Raw genomic sequence first — 17566 nt, forward strand, 5'->3', positions numbered from 1 at the left:
GGGAGAAAACATCTACTGGCCAATGGCATTCTGTGTAACTAACTCTTAGCTAACTAGTGAGGAAATTAATGGGTTAGCCATTAAATCATCGGAGGAAAGCCAGCTTGGGGCAGCACAGTAGCTGGTGGTTAGCACAACACTTTATAGTACCAGCGACCTGGGTTCAATCCTCGCTGCCGCCTGAAAGGAATTTGTACATTCTCCCCATGACTGGGTTTCCTTCAGATGCTCTGGTTTCTTCCCACAGTCCAAAGACATACCAGTCGGTAGGTTAATTGGTCATTGTAAATTGTTCTATGATTAGGCTGAGATTAAATCGGAAATTGTTGGGTGGTGCAGCTTGAAGAACTGGAAGGGCCAGTTACGCAGTGTATCCCAATAAATAAATAAATGTATTAGTCATAATTTCGCATCCATTCTTACCTGCGCTCGATCTATTCTGTAAAACCGGTCGGCAGTAGTGGCTGAGAAAAAAAAAGTCAAATAAAGGGTTAGGCTTCTATCAGACAATTCCTGTAGTATGTTGCATTCATGTCAATAAAAAGGAATTTGGTATTCTTTTCTGAAGAGCACCTTTTATCTAATCAAATACTTTTGGAATCTTTCATGGCCAGAAGTTGCCACGCGGCTTCGCTAATTGGCGAGTGACATTTTTGGAATGCTATTTTCAATGGTTATGGCCAGAATCACTGAACACTCAATTCATCACCCCCTGCTGAATCAGGAATGATGACCTGGATGCACTGCTTGAAAGGATGGTGAAAGCAGATTCAACAATGGAATTAGATAAATACTTTAAAATCAATCATTTGCAGAAAACTATAATAAAGAAAAGGAGAGGAGTGAAATTAGTTCAAAGAACCTTTTAAACAGTCAGCACAAGTTGCATACTAGACAGGCATATGTAAACTTCATGCTACTCATTTATGAATATCTACTGGACAACCACTGAAGATGTACAGTTGATATCAAATGATAGTTCAAATAACTATTACGTAGGTCTGCCTGCTGTGATGGATTCCTATACACAATGAACTCCATATGCCTAACAATGATATCAAATATCCATACTGGGGAACGTTATGTTCCTGGCCACAATGTCTCAATTATGCAGATACAAAACAACAAAATATTGGGTGACAAAGTTTAAAATAAATAAAATTTTGTGAACTTAGTACAAGGTCATTAGATGTTTGTTAAATTTCTCAGAACAGCATTAATACATCTCCAATTTTCTGCCTCAGACATAAAATCCACTTTAGATACAAAGTAGATGTGTGTGTGTGGTGTACATGCATATATAATGCACAAAGTGTGCAAATGAACAAGAAATATATATTCAATAATCTTCCATTGTCTTAGATTTTTAGTGTTAGTGCTGGGAAGTGACATCGAGATAAAAGATGATTCTGGATGACAGAATAACCATGAGGGCTAACAAGCCCACTCGCGCTTCTATTCCTCATATTCTTCTCAGCAGGTAGCATGTGCTGGGAAACCAATGCTGCAGGATTATGGTCTCATTCTCACCTGTAATTTCATTCATTAGAGCTAACTGTTGGGAATACAGGAGGGGCAAATTCAATTTTATCTTCGAACAAATATTTTAATAAAAATCACAACAATCAACTCTTTTTCAGTCTGCGTACATTTGTAAAATAATTTTGGATGATCTGTGTTATGTAAGACCACACTGCTGTCATCCCTGAAGTTGAAATGGAAGTACATGTGCAATATAATACACACAAGCTGGAAATGTGCAGTGAAGTAAAGCAGTCAATGGTATCTATCAGCACAGATATCCTATGGGTATGGTAATGGCACAGCAGTAAAAGTTAGTAATTCAGAGATGCAAGTTCAAATCCCACCATGGCAACTATGAAATTTAAATTCAGTTAATAATCAGTGCTTGTTTTAAAATTAGCATAAAACCATCACATCATTGTAAACTTCCAATTGTTTCTCTAAATTGGGAAAGATATTCTATAGATCATTCAAGCAATAACCTCTCATAATCATGGTCACAGAATTGGACCTTACAAATAACACACTAGATTTCTCCATCAGAATCCCACGACCTGGAGAGGCTACAAATGCAAGACAGGATGGCATGCATGATAAACAGCCAAAACCAGTTTAAAAAAAGAATGGACAGAGCACACAATCAATGGATCAGATCAAAGACCAGAAGACCTGTTGTGAATGCTAGTGGATACTTAAACAGCCAACTGGAGAAGGAATTTCAAGTACATTCCGTCATTGATGGTGACAAGGTCAAAACCTTTGCAACCATGATCAGCTAGAAGTGCTGGGTGGATGATTTATCTAGACTTTCTTCTTGGGTCCCCACCATCACAGAAGAAGTCTTCAGTCAATTTAATTCATTACACATCTGATCAGAAAGAGATGAGAGCACTAGGTGCAGCAATGAGTGTAGGATCAGAAAATATGCCCGCTATAATTCTGAAGACCTACACTCCAGAACTAACCTGCCTCTGTCCACCACCGTTACAACACTGCCATCCACCTAACAACCTGAGGAACTACCCAGGTATGCTCTGTGAACAAAATGCTGAACAAATCCTACCTGGCTTCAACAAAGTAACAGAAAGTATTGGCAATAGTGCTATTGAGAAGCACTTACGAATAAATTGCATTTCTCAGGACCATGCAACTTCACTGCCTTAGTCCAAACGTGGACCAAGGAGCTGAATTCCAAAGGTGAGGCAGGAGCAATCACCTTGACTTGAAAGCAGCATTTGGCTAGGTTTGGTGTCAAGGTACTTTGGCAACAAGGAGAAACTCTCTAATCGTCAGAAGCACACCTCACTCAAAGGAAGATAGTTATCATTGGTGAAGGTTAATCATCTGAGCTGAGACCTCACTGCAGGAGTTCCTCAGCAGTGTCCAAAGCCCAAACACGTTAAATGCGAGATCATAAATGGATATTTTGCATCTGTATCTACTCAAGAGATGGACACACAGTCTGCAGAAATCAGGCAGTGAGGTCATTGTTTTATACAGAATACAATGGAAGATGTGTTTGCTGTCTTGAGGCAACAAAGTGGATAAATGCCAGGGGTCTGAAAGATGGTGCCTTGGACCTTGTGGGAGGCTAGCAGAGGCCCTAGGAACAGAATTTAAAACATCCTTAACAACAGGCAAGCTGCTGGAAAATTAGTGGATAGCTAATGTTGTTCCATTGTTTAAGAAAGGCTCTGTGAATAAGCTGAGAAATTATAGGCCGGTGAGTCTGGTATCAGTAGTGAGTAAGTTATTGGAAGGTGCTCTAAGGAACCGGATATATAAGTACTTGGATAGACAGGGACCCATTAGGGATAGTCAACGTGGCTTTGAGCGTGGTTGGTTGTGTCTAACCAATCTCACAGAGTTTTTTGACAAAGTTATCAGGGAAGTTGATGAAGACAAGGCAAAGGATGTTGTCTACATGGATTTTAGCAAGGACTTTACAAGGCTCCACATGGGAGGTTGATCAAGAAGGTTCAGTCGCTTGGCATTCAAGATGAGGTAGTAAATTGCATTAGATATTGACTTCGGAGGAGAAGCCAGAGAGTCAGAGATTGATGGTAGATAGAAGCCCTTCTGATTGGAGGCCTGTGACCAGTGGAGTACCGCAGCGATCCCTCCAACGGGATCCCACTACCAAGCACATCTTTCCCTCCCCCCCCACCCCTTTCTGCTTTCCGCAGGGATCGCTCCCTACACGAATCCCTTGTCCATTTGTCCCCCGCCCATCCCTTCCCACCGACCTCCCTCCCGGCACTTGTCCTTGTAAGCAGAACATGTGCTACACCTGCCCTTACACTTCCTCTCTCATCACCATTCAGGGGGGCCCCAGACAGTCCTTCCAGGTGAGGCGACACTTCACCTATGAGTCGGCTGGTGTGATATACTGAGTCCAGTGCTCCCGGTGTGACCTTCCATATATTGGTGAGACCTGACACAGGCTGGGAGACCATTTCGCTGAACACCTACGCTCTGTCCGCCAGAGAAAGCAGGATCTCCCAGTGGCCCCACATTTTAATTCGACGTCCCATTCCCATTCTGATATGTCTATCCATGGCCTCCTCTACTGTCAAGGTGAAGCCATACTCATGTTGGAGGAACAACACCTTATATTCTGTCTGGGTAGCCTCATGGGATGGCATGAACATTGATTTCTCCAACTTCCGTTAATGCCCCTCCTCCTCTTCCTACCCCATCCCTTATTTATATATCTATTACCCCCTTTTTTTTCTCTCTTTGTCCCTCTCACAATCACTCCTTGCCTGCCCTCCATCTTCCTCTGGGCTCCCCTCCCCCTTTCTTTCTCCCTAGGCCTCCCATCCCATGACCCTCCACCTTCTCCAGTCTTGTATCCCTTTTGCCAATCAACTTTCCAGCTCTTAGCTTCATCCCTCCCCCTCCTGTCTTCTCCTATCATTTTGGATCTCTCCCTCCCCCTCCCACTTTCAAATCTCTTACTATCTCTTCTTTCAGTTAGTTCTGACAAAGGTCTCGGCCCAAAACGTCAACTGTACCTTTTCCTATAGGTGCTGCCTGGCCTGCTGCATTCCACCAGCAGTTTGTGTGTGTTGCTTGAATTTCCAGCAGATTTTCTCGTGTTTGAGTGAACAAAAGGTTGTAATTTAATGTCTGAAATGAGATAAATGTCTGCAAAGTACCCAATCTTGGCCAAATTCATTGATCAATTATTCACTTTCTGTATCTGTTACTGTATACAAAGCTGAGGCTGTTGTAAAGAAATCACTGTGCTCTGCTACATTTAATCATGTTGTAATAGCTCTTCTCTGCAACAGGGCGAACTATTTGAGAGTTACAACTGGTAATAAAACAGCCTTAAGAGATCATCAAGGAATATAAATCTGCTGTTTGTGCCTTCCAAAGCACTGGCTTCTCTCGGACTCCAGGCTGACTTTTCTAGTCTATTAAACCAGACCTTTTATTGATGTAAGATGCCAGGGCTGATAGCCAATGCTGTAAATTAAAAGACTGAACAGGCTGAGGTTTGTGATGACAATAAGCCTGTGGAAACCGGTACCTTGGCAAACAACGTAAAGAAACTGTGTAGTGGGCGAAGATAATTAGTGGGGCGCAATACTGCTTCTGATAAAACACACACAGTTGCAGACCGCTGTAACTTTCTGAAATACAGCATGGTTCATTCGCAGTGTCATGAAATCCCTCCTACCCCTGATGTTCAATGGCACCATTGCCGAATCACCCGCCATCTACATCCTGAGAAATCATCATTGACCAGAAACTCAACTGGACCAGAAACATAATCACGAGGAATTCTGCAGATGCTGGAAATTCAAGCAACACACATTAAAGTTGCTGGTGAACGCAGCAGGCCAGGCAGCATCTCTGGGAAGAGGTACAGTCAACGTTTCGGGCTGAGACCCTTCATCAGGACTAACTGAAAGAAGAGCTAGTAAGCTACATAATGCTCTAACTACAAGAACAGAAGACTGCCTGGGACCTTGCTGCATGCAACTCATACCCCGACATTCCAAAGCTTTTCCACCACCTGTGTGGCTCAAATCAGAATGAACCAGTTCCCAAAAATATATGAAAAACTCAGTTATCATCCAGTGCCCCCAAGCAGCAGTGCATACCATCTATGAAAGGCACGGTGATTTCTCACCCAGGCTACCAGGACAGTACCTCTCAAAAATACACCTTCTCCAAGGAGCGAGGCAACAGATGCACTGGAACACCACCTGGAGATTAGAACTCAGATATGACGACTTGGAAATACATAATCTTGTTTTAAAGCACTGCTGTATATAATTCCTGGAATTTTGTACACAACCGCATTATTAGAGCACCTTCAAGTCCTGTACCTTTCCCCTGCAGTGGTAAAGCTGGCCTACACTATCTCTCGGGATAATTAGGTATGTGGAATAAATAAATGCCTCCCTAGTGTCATCAGTTAAAAAAAAGCCCATTTAAATTTCCTACCCCGACCAGCCAGTTTTGGTTTGGTACAGGACTGACCGAGGACATTATCTTCTAACACACAGTGTTGGAGGTGCATTCCATCAAAAGAGAAGTTAAGCAGAAATCACGTTGCCTACTAGAGGGTCATAAAGGATCCCATTCATCTCTTTGAAGGAAAGCAGGGGCACTCCCCTGGGTGTCTTGGCCACTATCTACCCCTCACCATTGTGATTCAAGCAGAGTACTTAATTGCTTATCTTAATACTTTGCAAGATACATCTCGTGATTACTTTGGCAAACTACACTTTCTGCTTTGGGACCAAGACAAAATACCAGATGTGCGGATATGAAGTTATTTCTTTTAGAGGAGAATGTGAAGAACAAAGCAAATTTGAAATGAATGACCAAGCATAATAATGTGTCAAATGGCATTTGAAAATTAAAAAGCGAGAACTGCAACTTCTAATTTAAGATTATATTGTAAAGCAAACCTATCACTTTCATTTAATAGCAGTGTACAGTAGAGGAAGGGACGTATTTTCAGAACTCAAGCCAAGGAAAACAAGGGCAAAAGCTTTAAAACAGTTGCAAAGAAAGAAAATGCTTCAAATGGCTAGCACATTGTCCTTATTTAAAAATCGCTTCATTCATTCTTCCTAAATTGGTAACATTGCTCTGGATTTCTGCATTTTTAAGGGAACTGCACAATGATCATTGTTCTTGGATAAATAAGCTTTTGTCAAGAAAAAATAATTATAGGCTGCATTAATTCTAAATTTACACAGTCTTTCAGCAGGACCCAAAAACACAATCCTAACAAACTATCATAACTGCTCTAAAATTCAGATGTTGTTTCTTTAAGTTTTACATTTTGAATTCTATTTTTTTCTGCCAGAGTGATAGTTTACATTTTGAATATTTGACAAGTATAAAAACTATGGACTTCTTTAAAAAAATTGCTGTCATCATGAATGCTTGTAAACATTTGATTTTCAGCTTGGGTTGTGTAGAAATGAGTTGCAGACATTGGGTTTTTACACCTTATCTACTCTTAACTTATCAAGTCTGTGCTGACCATTTACACTAATACTACACAATCACATGTGAATCTCACACTGTCCGAGTCAGGTCAAATTGAGTTTATTGTCAATGTACACAAGTACAGGGACAATGAAAAACTTACACACAGCAGCATCACCACAGGCACGCAAGTACAGACAGTATACAGAATATAAAGTTATAGATAAATTATTCACAAATTTTACAATGAGCCAAGAGGAAAAAAAACTCTGCAAAAATAAGTCCTTGATTCAAAACAAAAAGGACACAATCAGAGACAGGTATCAAGAGGCATCCCTAAGAGTTCCATTGCTGCTAAGGTGAGGGTTGTGCAGGTTCATTCAAGAACCTGACGGATGCAGAAAAGTAGCTGTTCCTGGACCCAACAAGTAGCAGTGAGAAGAGGTCAAAACCCAGGGGTGACCCATCATCATCCTCCAGATTCTACCAGATTGGTCAATTGACATTGTTAGGATGTGGAGGGAAAAGTGAAGCATTCAGAGGAAACCCAAATGCTCAGAGACAGAACATGTGCAATCTACACACACAGCACTGGAGGCTAGGATTGATCTATGTTTCAAAGCCTATAAGGCAGCGGCTCAGTTGCACCACAACGATCTTGCTTCAAAATCACTTGAAAAGGTGCATTGGATATGTTGGTGTTGCAAAAGGCTCTCCATAAATGGCATAAAATCAGAATCTGATGATCTTTCAAGCATCATAATTACCACAGCTCAGAGAGAGAGAGAGGGAGAAGGGAGGGGGGAGGGAGAAGGCCAGGGGGAAGAGCAGCGAGAGGGGGGAGGGCTGAGTGAAAACCAGAGGGCCAGAAAAGAGCCAAGGAAAAAGTGGCAGGCTTCTTCAAGGAAGAACGTCACAGAAGTTGCAGGTGCTAGAAATGTGAAGTAAGAACAGAAAATGCTGGGAATACTCAGCAGATATTGTTGTGTTTATAGAAAGAGAAACAAAGTTAATATTCAGGATGAAGACCTTTCGTTAAACCTGAAATGTTAATACAGTTCATCTTTCCACAGATACCAATTGAGCGGACAAAGGGATCTTAAGGATAAGATTTACAGTACAGTGCAAAAGTCTTAGACACCCTAACTATATACGTGCCAAGACTTGGGCTCAGTACTGTATAATAAAACTTTTCTAAAACAAGAGGGGCCTTTGGCTATTCAAAAGACTGTGTTTCTGTTAGTAAAAAAAAGCTTTTCCTGCTCTCGATAAGTCTACAGAAAGCTCTTTTATACAATTAATCAATTACAACAGTTGAGTTGGAGAAATTTTGGAAATGCACTCTATTTCCTTCAAATATATAATTTACGTTGCACTTCACATTCCTCAAGAAGGTAATTTCCTTCTTTAGGTGCCAACCCTAGCACAGTGATAACACTTACCCTTTCAAATAAGCTTTCACCCCCCACTCCAATAGTCCGGCTGCATTACTTGGGTTAATATGTCATTGTCAGAACAAGAGACCACGGCATTATCAAGATACCTTTATCCACCAAGAAATGCATCAGAGGCGCTGATCTATTGGTAAATCCCATCCAATAATTACCTTTAATCAATGTTGCTAATTCTGATGCTTGTAGCTACTTATTTTATTGCTGTGTGCATGCACAAACTTTTAATGCTGATTCTGTTTGATTTCTTCAGTTCAAAAGTATGACACTGGTTGTTAGCAGAGAAATATATTGTGAGCTATGTAAGTTACAATAGAGGATCTATCTTCCTTTCCTTTCTTCTTTCTTTGTTACCTTCTCTTTCAACAAAGGCAGGGCAGTCTGCTGAATGGCTTTCAACAGTAAACAATGCAGGAATGAGGGAATGAGTCATAAGAATGTAATGGATTTACTTCTCAGGGCTTTTTACAACAGTTCAACATCATCTCCATCTAAAGTACATTTAGGATGCAAATAATAAAATCTCTGTGGTTTATAGTCAATCAGTTAATGATTAAAGTTGGAGCAAATAAACCACATCCTTTCCCCTCCTCTATTAAACTCGAGACATAAATCATCAGATTTCTTTTATTGTCAGAAGTTACATGTCTAGGTAGACTTTGCTTTGCAGGTAAAGGGAGCAGATATTACAATCATATCCATTCAAAATTTGTAAGGTTATGTATCTCTATAAAGTTTCCAACCAAGAGTACATAAGTTATGGAAGACTGTGATTGATAATTTTTGTCACTAACGCTACAATGGAATAAGAAAGGAAAGTTTTGGCCTTCAGTTCAAACATGATATTAAGGCATTGCAAGCAGTTACAAACTATACCTGCTCCTAATTCTTCATCTTTTCCCTACAGGAAATACCACACCACTAAATGAATTGCAGCCTTACAGGTCCAGTGACCCAGGTTCAATTCTGGTTTCAAGTGCTGTCTTTGTGGAGTTCACACACTGTCACTGCAGTTTCTCGCAGATGCATCGTTTTTTTGTTTCTCACATCCCAAAGACAAAGACTGGTAGGCGAGTGGTAGAATGTAGGGGGAGTTGATGGGATTGTGGATGCAGCTGGAACAGGAATAGTGTTAGGCTAATATTTATGAGTTCTTGATGGTCAGTGTACACTTGACTGGCCAAAGGGCCTGTCTCTGTACTTTATCACAATGACAAAATATTAAAGGAAATGTCAACTTCATGGTGTGGATTTTGTCCCAAGTGTTCACATCTGACATTGAACGTAGAACAATACAGTACCTTTTAAGCAAAGTTAGGAATCAAAAGGTTGAGCATGGTGTGACTAGCGTCCTGAGCTGCCTATATTTAAATACAAGTAGTACCGCAGGAAAAGCAGATAATCGTGCTGAAGATGAGGTAGCTGGTTTACAAACAATGGCAATGTGTAGTGAAGAGAGGGTGTTGATAGGGCAAAATTGCAGTCCACAGGATGAGTTACAACGTAAAATGTGGACAAAGTGAAAAGAGGATACCAAAAGCTTCTTCAGATATGTAAATTGTAAAAGAGAGGTGAGAGTGGATTTCAGACCACTGGAAAAAAATGCTGGAAAGGTAGTACTGGGGGACAAGGAAATGGTGGATGGACTGAATAAGAATTTTGCATCAGGCTTCAAGAAGGGAGAGAGGCAGAAAAAAAAGAAATTATAGGCCAGTTAGTCTGACCTCAGTGGCTGGGAAGATCTTGGAGCTGATTGTTAAGTGTTTGGTTTTGGGGTACATGGAGGCACATGTAGTCAGCAGTTCCCTCAAGGAAAATCTTGCTTAACAAATCTGTTGGAATTCCTTGAAGTATTAACAAGCAGGATTGACAAAGGAGAATCGGTTGATGTTGTGTATTTGGATTTTCATAAGGCCTTTAGCAATATGCCGCACGACGCTGTTTAACAAGCCACGAGCCCATGGTTTTACAGTAAAGATTCTAGCATCGATAAAGCAGTGGCTAACTGGCAGGAGTCAAAGAGTGGGAATAAAGAGAAAGACTTCTGGTTGGCTGCCGGTGATTAGTGGTGTTCCACAGGGGTCTGTGTTGGGACCGATTCCTTTTCCGTTATATATTAATAATTTGATGATGTAATTGATGGCTTTGTTGCAAAGTTTGCAGACAATATGAAGATAGGTGGAGGGGCAGGAAGTTTTGAGGAAGTAGAGAGGCTACAAAAGGACAGATTAAGAGAATGGGAAAAGATGTGGCAGATGAAATACTGTGTTGGAAGTGTATGGTCATGCACATTGGTAGAAGAAATGAAAGAGAAATGTAGAGAATGTACAAAAAAAAAACTGAGGTGCAAAGGGACTTGGGAGTCCTTGTGCAGGGTTCCAGAAAGGTTAATTTGTAAGATGAGTCTGTGGTGAGGAAGGCAAATGCAATACTAGCATTCATTTCAAGAGGATTAGAATATAAAAACAAGGATATATTGTTGAGACTTTATGAAGTACTGGTGAGGCCTCACTTGAAGTATTGTGAGCAGGTTTGGGCCTCTTATTTTAGATATGATGTGCAAAAACTGAAGAGGTTTCAAAGGAGGTTCACGAAAATGATTCCAGGTTTGAATGGCTTGTCATATGAAGAGCGTTTGATGGCTTTGGGCCTGCATTCACTGGAATTCAGAAAAATGAGGTGCGACTTCATTGAACCCTATCAAATGGTGAAAGGCTTTGATAGAGTGGATGTGGAGAGGATGTTTCCTATGGTGGGAGAGTCTAAGACCAGAGGACACAGCCTCAGAATAGAAGGGCTTCCTTTTAGAATGGAGATGAGGAGGAACTTCTTTAGCCTGAGAGTGGTGAATCTGTGGAATTCATTGTCACAAGCAGCTGTGGAGGCCAAGTCTGCATGTTTATTTAAGGCAAAAGTTGATAGATTCTTGATTGGACAGGGAATGAAGGGATACGAGGAAAAGGCAGGAGACTGGGGCTGAGAGGAAAAATGGATCAAGTTGATAAAATGGTGGAGCAGACTTGATGGGCCAAATGGCCTAATTCTGTTCCTACGTCTTATGGTCATTTTATTCTGGCACCTTCCCCCTTCCTTTCCAGTCCTACAGAAGGGTCTCAGCCCGAAATGTCAACTGTTCGTTTATTTCCATAGATCCTGTATGACCTGCTTAGCTCCTCCAGCATTTTGTGTATGTTGCTTTGGATTTCCAGCATTTGACTTGGCCTTTTAACACTCTGACAACAAATCTCACAGATTCACCACTCTCTGGCTGAAGAAATTCCTCCTCATTTCTGGTCTAAAGGGAAGTCCTTCTATTCTAAGGCTGTGCCCTCTGGTCCTAGACACCCACATTATTGGAAACACCCTCTTCATGTCCATATATCTAGGCCTTTCAATATTTTATAGGTTTCAATGAAATCCCCCTCATTCTTCTAAACTCAGCAAGTACAGGCTTAGAGCCAAACGCTTCTTATATAGTAACCCTTTCACTCCCGGGATCATTCTCAGAACCCTCCTCTGAACCCTTTCCGATGCCAGCATATCCTTTCTTAGACTGCAGTCTGACCAACGCCTTATTTATTTACAGATACAGTGCAGAATAGGACCATCTAGCCCTTTGATCTGCACTGCCCAGCAACCTGCTAATTTTTGCCTAGGCTAATCACGGGACAATTCACAATGACTAATTAAGTTACTAACTGATATATCTTTAGACTGTGAGATGAAACTGGAGCACCCGGAGGAATCCCATGCGCACACAGGAAGGAAAGTAAAATCTTGCTTACAGAGGATGCTGGAATTGAACTTCAATGCCCTGAGCTGTAATAGTGCCGTGCTAACCTCTACACTACTGTGGCACCCCTTATAAAGCCTCAGCATTACATCCTTGCTTTTAATTCTAGAAATGAATACAAAATTCCTTACTACCAACTCAACCTGCAAGTTAAACTTCAGGGAATCCTGCATGAAGACTCCCAAGTCCCTTTGCACTTCCGATTTCTCAATTCACTCCCATTTATACATCAGTTTACGACGTTATTCCTACAACCAAAGTGCATATTCTTCCCTACACTGGATTCCAACTTTGTTGTCCATTCTCCTAATCTGTCCGAGTCCTTCTGCAGCCTCCCTGCTTTCTCAACACTACCTGCCCTTCCATCCGTGTTTGTATCATCCGCAAACTTGGCCACAAAGCCATCAATTCCGTTATCTAGATCATTAACATATAATGTGTAAAGTAGCGAACCCAACACCAATGCCTGCAAACAACAGGAATTCTGCAGATGCTGGAAATTCAAGCAACACACATCAAAGTTGCTGGTGAACGCAGCAGGCCAGGCAGCATCTATAGGAAGAGGCGCAGTCGACGTTTCAGGCCGAGACCCTTCATCAGGACCAATGCCTGCAGAACAGATCCAGGTTTCTGATCACTTTCACACTTGCATTTTGTCAGTAATAGTGACATACTCACTTCTGCTCCTGACTCTCTCTAGATTCTGGCATGCAGCTAGTATCCTCCACAGTGAAGACTGATGCAAAATACTCATTTAGTTTATCTGCCATTTCTTTGTCTCCCCCCCCCAAAAAAAAAACACCTCTCCAGCAGTCCTGTGTCCACACTTGTCTCTCTTCTACTCTTTATATATCCGAAAAAACAACTTTTGGTATACTCATTTATATTATTGGCTAGATTACATTCTTTTCATGTTATATGTCAACAATTTGGAGAATGGAAGGAATCTGATATGATATTTGATGTGCCTAAGGCTGTGGTCACAATTACTGTCAAGCAGAATGTACAGAAACACGAATGTTTTTCTTGTAAAAGTTGTGTATCTGGCGTTATGTGCCTGTGATGTTGTTGCAAATAAGTTTTTTTTCATTGCACTTGTGCATACATATACGTGCCTAAATTACTTTGATCTTTGAAGACCACCTGCTGAGTAACAGAAAGCGATCTTGGTGACATTCTATTTGTAAATCTGTCAACTGAGCTGTTTACACAGCAGTGGGTATTGCCAGAGACTGTTTATGTCCCAAGATCTATCCATATGGACTGTGTTACAGTTAATGCCTCAAAATGAAAGAATTATGCAAACACCTTGCACTAAGCAGGAGGAAGTCTCTCTGATAGTCAACACAACATGAATGTTGGGTGTGCGGAACCCCTTGAGTGAAGAAGGGATCAGGTTCTGAAAGAGGTCCCAGAGATCTAAGTGAGTTGCAGTCTACAACGGTCTGAAGTTTGGGGAAGTTAACAATGGTGCAAATCTATGCGCCCACTTCTTCCTTAAAGATAACAGAGAGCGAGTCAAACTCCCTGTGCAGAGGGGGCCTCAGTTGTCAGCTTCTGAGGCAATCTTTCTGAATCAAGGCTAACAAGCTTCCTCTCCAGTGCGGTGGTTCTCAGGGATCTTATGAGACTAGTGCTGGATGCGCAAACCCTATCATAAGTGAGCTTAGGGTGTGAATGGTTCAGTACTTTGGGCAACACTGCATTCTTCCTGCCATATATGCCAGGCTGCTTTCAGCTCCCACTAAATGGGCTAAACACAGAATACAGGATCTGATTATGAAATTTGGTGTTGGACATATGAATGATGAGGCTTGCTTGTTGGTGCTGACTGACATAATTAGTCCATCAGTGAAGGGGTTGTTTACCTGGGAAAGGACCCTGACATTGGTTCATTTATCCCATTGGTGAATTTGAAAGTTTGTGTGGAGACAATATTAGTAGAATCTCTCTAATATTTTAAAGCTCCTGCTGTGGTAGCCTATGACTCAGAGATATGCACAGGACAAATGTCACTGCTAGCTGGTGGATTATGGGATGTATTCCAGATCTGAGGAATTGATCTTCAAAGCAACACACAAAGAAATGGGGGAGGAACTCAGCAGGCCAGGCAGCATTTTAAAAAAAGGCATAAATTGTCAATTTTTATAGTCAAGGCTCTTCATCAGGACTGGAAAGTAAGGGGGAAGAAGCCAGAATGATCTTGATTTTCAAACATTCTTTACCTCAGGCAACCAACTGCTGCTCTAGTTAAAGTGATGATTTGTCAATTCCATTATTAATAATACGTTAACTGAGAGCTGCCACCCAAGAAATGGGAAACAGGCCAGATTTTCCCATTTTTCTTTACAACATGGTGAGACTTTTGTTTACCAGATGCTTAGCATAAAGCTCTTCCTTCCATCTAAATCAATGAATGAGTAAACAATAACTAGAAGCTTGGCCGGCAAGCAATGCCCTCAGCAGTAACTCTGTGGCCTTGAGTTGTGCCAGCTCTCTGAGTTGAAATCACTAGCATCAGCTCCCATGATTGCTGTTCAGTGAGAGGAAGTTAGGAGACAGGTGACTGAAGATCAAGAGATTCAGGGATCCACAATCTATTTTCAACATCCTGTTTTTATTTTTGATTTTCAGTATCTACAGATGGTTTCTTTTACCAGCATACACCTAGCACATTTTTGTTGACTTTTTCCCTCCCTTCTCACCTTTCATCATCTATTTACATCGCCTTACATGTGATGCAGGTAATCAGCAAACATTCACCGCCTTGTCTGAGCAACCACATGCAATATTTAAAGTATCTAACTTTTCACAGACGTTCCTTTGCCCCTTTCTGCCCCTCAGTGCAGTTTCAAACCTGCTTGTTTTCCAAGTCATCTTAGTTCTTATGAAAAGCCATCAATCTGAAAAGATGACCATGCTTGTAAAACGTTATCTGACCTGCTGACTGTTTTTCAACAACAACTGCTTTTATTTCCAAAGCAGATCGTGTTAAGTCAACATTGCAAAGTTGTTTCAATTATGTTCTGTACCTGCCCAAAAAACGTCAATATTCTACATGGATCCCAAGCGTTCTTAAGATTTCTAACCTTTAACCATGTAGAAGGCTCTCAGTTCTTTCCCTTTTAGGTCCAAAGTGAATGACTTCATGTTTGCTTGCATAACATTCATCTGTCACAGTTTTGGGCATACACTAATTCTGGTAATACATCCGCTACATTACAGGTATTCCTTCCTAGTGTGATGCTGCCTTGAAATAAAGGTGCTTGTTCTGTACTGTGGCATTTTATTGTCATCTCCATCACTGGTGTAGAAATGTGACTAAAAGCTCCGAGCTATATTTTCAATTCACAATTTTACCATGTGTAAACTAACAGCTTAAAATTCACAACACTTATTCCAATAATTCTAGATTTTTTTTTGAGGTAAATGGACATATATTTGCAGACAGTTGAAGTGTAATACAATAGTTTTTTTGTTTTGACGATAGAATTGAGTTAGCAGTTTACCCAAGTACTCACCATGTTGTAATCCACCTTTTTAAGAAACAAGGTCAGTATATAAAAAAAAACAAAGAAGAAGTCCTGTTATACATATTTCACAAAATAGAGGATGACAGAGGAAGATTCCACAGGTGCATGTTCACCTGTGTTGTTTTGAGGTGTTGTCACTGTAGACATCTTGATCCTCAAATCAACCTGAGATGTTACATGCCTCTGTAATCAATCCTCACAACACCAAATGAAACAGCAAGGCAATGAAGCATCCTCATTTTACTGATGACTTAGATTAGTAAATATGAATGCTAGGTATGGTACTACATGCTAATGTATCACAGCCCATTTTGCAGAAATCGTCTGACCAAGTCTGAAAAGCTGATGTAAGTTATTTTATACTTTGTCTGTAGACACAAAGAAAAACTGCACAAATAAGACACAAACCCAGTTCACGCCATGACCTTAGCACTCAAATGTCATAGTTAAAACAGGGACCACATGCAGCACTTAAAAGTTTTGGCAGAATGAGGAAATCCTAATATCTGTAAGAATCTGATTCAAGCATAGAGGAATGGAATAAGTTCATGAAGAATGAAGCACATAGCATATGAAATAATGGAGTTTGCAATGCACCTGTTAAGCAGTACAAATATTTTATTCTCACAATCTTGTATCTAATTAAAAAGGGTACTCACTGGCCACTGCTTTGAATAAGTTGGTGAAAGTCTTGGAAAAACATACTATGTATAAAACACTATGCCAATGTGAAGTATTGTTTTTCCGGTAAGGATACTATTTGGGGTGAGTTTGGGCAGCTTTATTTTGCTGCTTATCTGCAACATAAATTGACCATCTTTCTGAAACTAGAAAGCAAAGTGCACTACAAGGAGGTCAGGAGATAGTGCCCTGAGTATTGTGGTGCATGAAATCAAACAAAACTCAAGAAGGGTCACAGCTGGATGCCCAGGAAGATAATTACAACTCCAAGAAATAACTTCTGCCCTTTTATAAACATACACAGACAAACACAGAAGTCTAAAAGATGACTCAAAACGTAAACCCTACTTTCTTCTCTTCAAGGATGCGGTCAGCTACCGTACAGCTTCCTAGATTTCCCACTGTTCCTCTATATTGGGAAAAATTATTTATAAAGAGTTGCAAGCTTCCGTAAATTGAGTCAACTGGTTCCCCACTAATGATTGTGGAAAATCCTCTGTTTCTACTGAGTTTGGATTATAACCACTCAAGAATAAATGTTCTCAACTCATGCAACATTTATTTTTAAGTTTTAATGGACATTCTAACAAAAAGAACAGGTATTAATATGAAATGGGGCACAGAATGATGCAGATATGCTCTATTTTACAACCTCTAAGCAAAAACAGAAATATCCTGAAGAATGAAACCTGAAGTGTGACACAGAGAAATATTAGAGATTCTTGCTGTGTATCAGAATTGTAGGCTTGTTCACTTTGAGCAATACAAGCCGTTAATTAGGCAGAAATTCTGCCTATCTTTTAGTTTCAGAAATATGTATCCAAGTTGCAAAACGGATTCATGGATGGATGAAGTTTAATATCATAAATATACTTCAACTGACTGGATATAGCCAGATAATTCTTAAGGAGCAAAGAACCATGAAAGCAATATCCATCCCAAGGCTCGGAAATATTTTTTAATAAAATTAATTTGAATTACAAGTGTCATGTGTATTTGGAATTGGACTGAAGATGCTGAAATTAATAATCCTCAGTTGTCCACAAAAACAACACAAATATTCAATAGAATATGAGGTACCCTTTTATTTCTTCCAGATACTCCAAGGCGGCCACCCCAATAAG

At 40.6% G+C, this 17566-nt stretch overlaps 1 protein-coding gene across 8 annotated transcripts in view; it reads right to left on the reverse strand.

Moving 5' to 3' along the window:
* Nucleotides 1-17566, reverse strand: part of dgkza (diacylglycerol kinase, zeta a) — a 708940-nt gene that overhangs the window by 157842 nt on the left and 533532 nt on the right. For all 8 annotated transcript variants that reach the window (XM_063062203.1, XM_063062202.1, XM_063062204.1 and 5 more), the window contains one exon: nucleotides 424-464. In XM_063062203.1, coding sequence (XP_062918273.1) covers nucleotides 424-464 — 41 coding nt within the window. The remainder of the gene's footprint in view (nucleotides 1-423; nucleotides 465-17566) is intronic.

The sequence above is a fragment of the Mobula hypostoma genome, chromosome 11 (assembly GCF_963921235.1).
Source record: "Mobula hypostoma chromosome 11, sMobHyp1.1, whole genome shotgun sequence".
In the NCBI taxonomy this organism is placed as follows: Eukaryota; Metazoa; Chordata; class Chondrichthyes; order Myliobatiformes; family Myliobatidae; genus Mobula; species Mobula hypostoma.